The sequence below is a fragment of the Hyla sarda genome, unplaced genomic scaffold (genome assembly GCF_029499605.1).
Source record: "Hyla sarda isolate aHylSar1 unplaced genomic scaffold, aHylSar1.hap1 scaffold_2386, whole genome shotgun sequence".
NCBI lineage: Eukaryota > Metazoa > Chordata > Amphibia > Anura > Hylidae > Hyla > Hyla sarda.
Window position 1 is genome coordinate 38352 of NW_026609071.1, and position 3886 is coordinate 42237.

The following is a 3886-nucleotide window of genomic DNA, read 5'->3' on the forward strand; positions in this document are numbered from 1 at the left end:
ACGAAGGGGCAGCCGACACGCCCCCTCAAAAAAAGCGCTATGGCAGAGCCAGAGATATCCAAAGGCAGCGCTGCATCAGTCCCCCCAAAAAATGTGAGTTCCTGGATTTAAATATCTATATTCAGGATGGCTGTTCGCATACTGCCAACTATTTTAAGGAGGTGGATGCAAACAGATACCTCGACTTTAACAGTTGCCATCTTAAATAATGGAAGAAGAACATTCCATTAGGTCAAATGAAAAGAATCCGAAGGAATTGTTCTTCCACACAAAAATACCTACAACAACTAGAGAACCTGGAGGATCGTTTTAAACAAAAAGGGTATCCCAAACCCCTTATACAAGGAGCACGCCAGAGAGTGGACGAATTAGAACAAAGTGCTTGCTTGAAAAATAATAAACAGGGTAATGCAGAGGGGGGTTATAATGATGAATTTGATTCTGTTTTTCTAACTAGGTATTACACTTCACACACCAATATTTTTTTATTATTTTTTTTATTTTTTTTTGTATAGGTAATATCACCAGCTCATATTATTGTGTCATGATTACTGGCACCATATGTAGTCCCCCAGTTATTCTTCTTTAGATGTTTTCCGTGTCCTGTGCAGTATCTCTCCCAGAAGTCCACTTGATGGCCCCCGTGGTGGTCTACACCCCGAAGTCATCAATTTTTACTCTAAGAGAGAGTGTGCAGCTGTTTCTGGAGACGGTCAACAATAACCTCTGCATGGTGGAATAATAGGTCACGATGTTTATCAGGATCAGTAGAAGCATCACCCACTCGATGATTATGATGGGGATTTCACGGATCTCGTCCCAGTCTTCATCATTATGGAATAATTCCTTTAATGTTTCATATCCAAAATAGAAAACTACACAGACAAAAGTCAGGCCACAGCAGGTGCATCTACTATGGTGGATGACTTTTTTTGCTCCTGGTAATTTATACATCTGGATGGACTGCCCAAGGTAGTATAAGGCTTCACATGTAATGGAAATTATCGTGCTGACAAAGTGTATCCTGGGATATTCTTCGGGGGACAATACATGCATAACAGCTGTGGAAAAACAGGAGGCCCACACAATGGCCAGCAGGATCCTCTGGATCAGGACCTGATGACCCCTGAACTCTTCAGTATGCATAACCATATACTTATAAATAAGAAAGGTTAGTACCAAAGTGCCAATGGACGTCCCTATGAATCCAATTCTGAATAATATGCTTTCGGGAAAGACATTTCCCACGTCACTGTGAAGGAAAAGAAACCAATGTTATTATGGATATTTCCTCACTCCCAACCCATGAAATAAGAATCATGTGCTTGTTTATCTTACCTGATGCTCATCAGTGGCGAGGCTGCATGGCCGAGGACGACCGTCATGATGTAGCTGGTGGCAAGCCAGGCCGCACACCAAAACGCCAACAGGAGGGGGACGAACCCCAGTCCTTTTAGCTCCATTTCAGACAAGTAGAAGAAGAAGACGCTAATCTCACTATTCTCACTAATCGCACTGGAACTGACTGAAGGCTCGGGCGGCTGTCAGTGGGATGTCAGGCCTCCAGCTGTCTATGACATCACATGTGACATGTCAGAATGACTGCTTGTTTCTTTGAGCTGCCATGATTTAGTATCTGCTATAGACAGAACCTGATGTTTTTACTATGGACCTTACAGACCTCAGAACCCAAGTAATTAGTGCAGGGGCTCCATTTTGATCATCTCATATTTCACATTATTTGAGTTCCAGGGCTCAGATACATTTGCACCCTCTATAGCAGTGGTCTTCAAGCTGTGAACCCCCAACCGCTGCAGAACCACAACTCCCAGCATGCCGAGACAGCAACTTCGCATAAGGAAATAGTCTAATTAAACTTTTCTTATATATAGAATCCCTGAAATCTCCAATCTCTCCTTTTATTGGTTTATGATCTGTGTTACTTATTTGTTAAAAACAATGTTTCTGATTGTCTTCCCCCCACACACTTATGGGCTATCTCTTCAAACGACTTTATTTGACCTAAAGCGTATAATTGATTTACATAAATAAGCCCCTTTTCATCCAAAAGAGTGAATCTTTAATTTTAAGGAATTCTTTAAGTGCTTTATTCGACCATAATGAAGTAAAGTCAAATCTCCATGTGATTTTAAACATTTTTTAAGTTCCTCCCATACTTAATTATCTAGATATGCATGGGTGTAGTGAGTATCCCAGCTTCCAAAATCTCAAAAATATCCTTATAACGACCCATTAGGGTATGTTCACACTACAGTGTGTGAATGGAATCTCCGCTCGCTGAATTCAGTGAGCGAAGATTCAGACTGGCAGCCGGCGGTGGCGGTAGGACCGGGCGGCACTGAGCCGTCACCATTGACAGCTATGCAGTGCTCGCGGACTTCCGTGCAAAGAATGAACATGTTCTTTCTTTGGGCGGAACAATTTCATTGGCGCTGAAATTCCGCAGTGTGAACGGCTCTCGCGGAAACCCATTCACATTAATGTTAAGTTCACACCGCGGAATTCGGCTCTCGGAGTTCCGCCCGTGGAATTCGGCTTGCGGAATTCCGCCCGTGGATTTCCGCGGGAATTCCGTAGTGTGAACATACCCTTAGAGAGAAAAAATAGGACTACATTTTCCCTCCTTCTCATAATAGTCTGCAATTTTAGTGCTAAAAAGTACCTAAAAAAAAAAAAAAAGTGCCCAACCCCCATCGTGCTCAGCTAACGTTAAAGAAACATATTTCATTCTCGTGCTTTCCTGCCCCAAAGTAGTGAATTTAATAAAGAAATAAGAGCTTGGAACCATTTTTCTGATATCCATACAGTATAGAAACATAGAATGTGTCGGCAGATAAGAACCAATTGGCCCATCTAGTCTGCCCAATAATCTGAATCCTATCAATAGTCCCTGGCCCTATCTTATATGAAGGATAGCCTTATGCCTATCCCATGCATGTTTAAACTCCTTCACTGTATTTGCAGCGACTAGTGTTGCTCACGAATATTCGCAATTCAAATTTTAATCGCGAATATAGCATATTCGCGAATTTGCAAATATTGCAAATATAGCACTATATATTCATAATTACGAATATTCGCTTTTTTTGCGCATATGTGAAAATTTGTGCGCATATGCGCAAATTTGCGAATATTGAGCCCTCCCTTCATTAATGGTATAGAGAACTGTGACTAGTGCATCAACTCTGTGATTTTTTGCCCAATAAAACCAATAGGCTAATTGTGGTCTATGGGGATCTCACTGCATGTAAGATAAGCAGGACCGTCTCGGCAGTACAGTGGGATGGGAAACCGTCACTGGTTCGAGTCCCAGGGTGGACAGTGTTACAGTGTTGTGGTTAAACTTTACTTTCCTGGAAAAGCTGCTGAGTTGCCCATAGCAACCAATCAAATTGCTTCTTTCATTTTTCAGAGGCCTATTCAAAAATGAAAGAAGCGATCTGATTGGTTGCTAAGTATATAGTAAACATTCATATATGTGGTCAATATATAGTATACATTCATATATATGGGGGTAAGTATATAGTATACATTCATATATATGGGGGTCAGTATATAGTATACATTCATATATGGGGGTCAGTATATAGTATACATTCATATATATGGGGGTCAGTATATAGTATACATTCATATATATGGGGGTCAGTATATAGTATACATTCATATGTGTGGTCAGTATATAGTATACATTCATATATGGGGGTCAGTATATAGTATACATTCATATATATGGGGGTCAGTATATAGTATACATTCATATATATGGGGGTCAGTATATAGTATACATTCATATGTGTGGTCAGTATATAGTAAACATTCATATATATGGGGGTCAGTATATAGTATACATTCATATATATGG

General features: G+C 40.5%; 1 protein-coding gene across 1 annotated transcript; it reads right to left on the reverse strand.

The window, feature by feature from the left end:
• Window positions 1-577: 577 nt before the first annotated feature.
• On the reverse strand, window positions 578-2149 carry LOC130322893 (uncharacterized). Its single transcript, XM_056553112.1, has 2 exons — window positions 1339-2149; window positions 578-1252 (listed from the first exon to the last, which is right to left on the reverse strand). Exons 1-2 carry the CDS (start codon window positions 1461-1463, stop codon window positions 652-654), a joined length of 726 nt encoding a protein of 241 aa, XP_056409087.1. The 5' UTR covers window positions 1464-2149; the 3' UTR covers window positions 578-651.
• Window positions 2150-3886: the final 1737 nt, after the last annotated feature.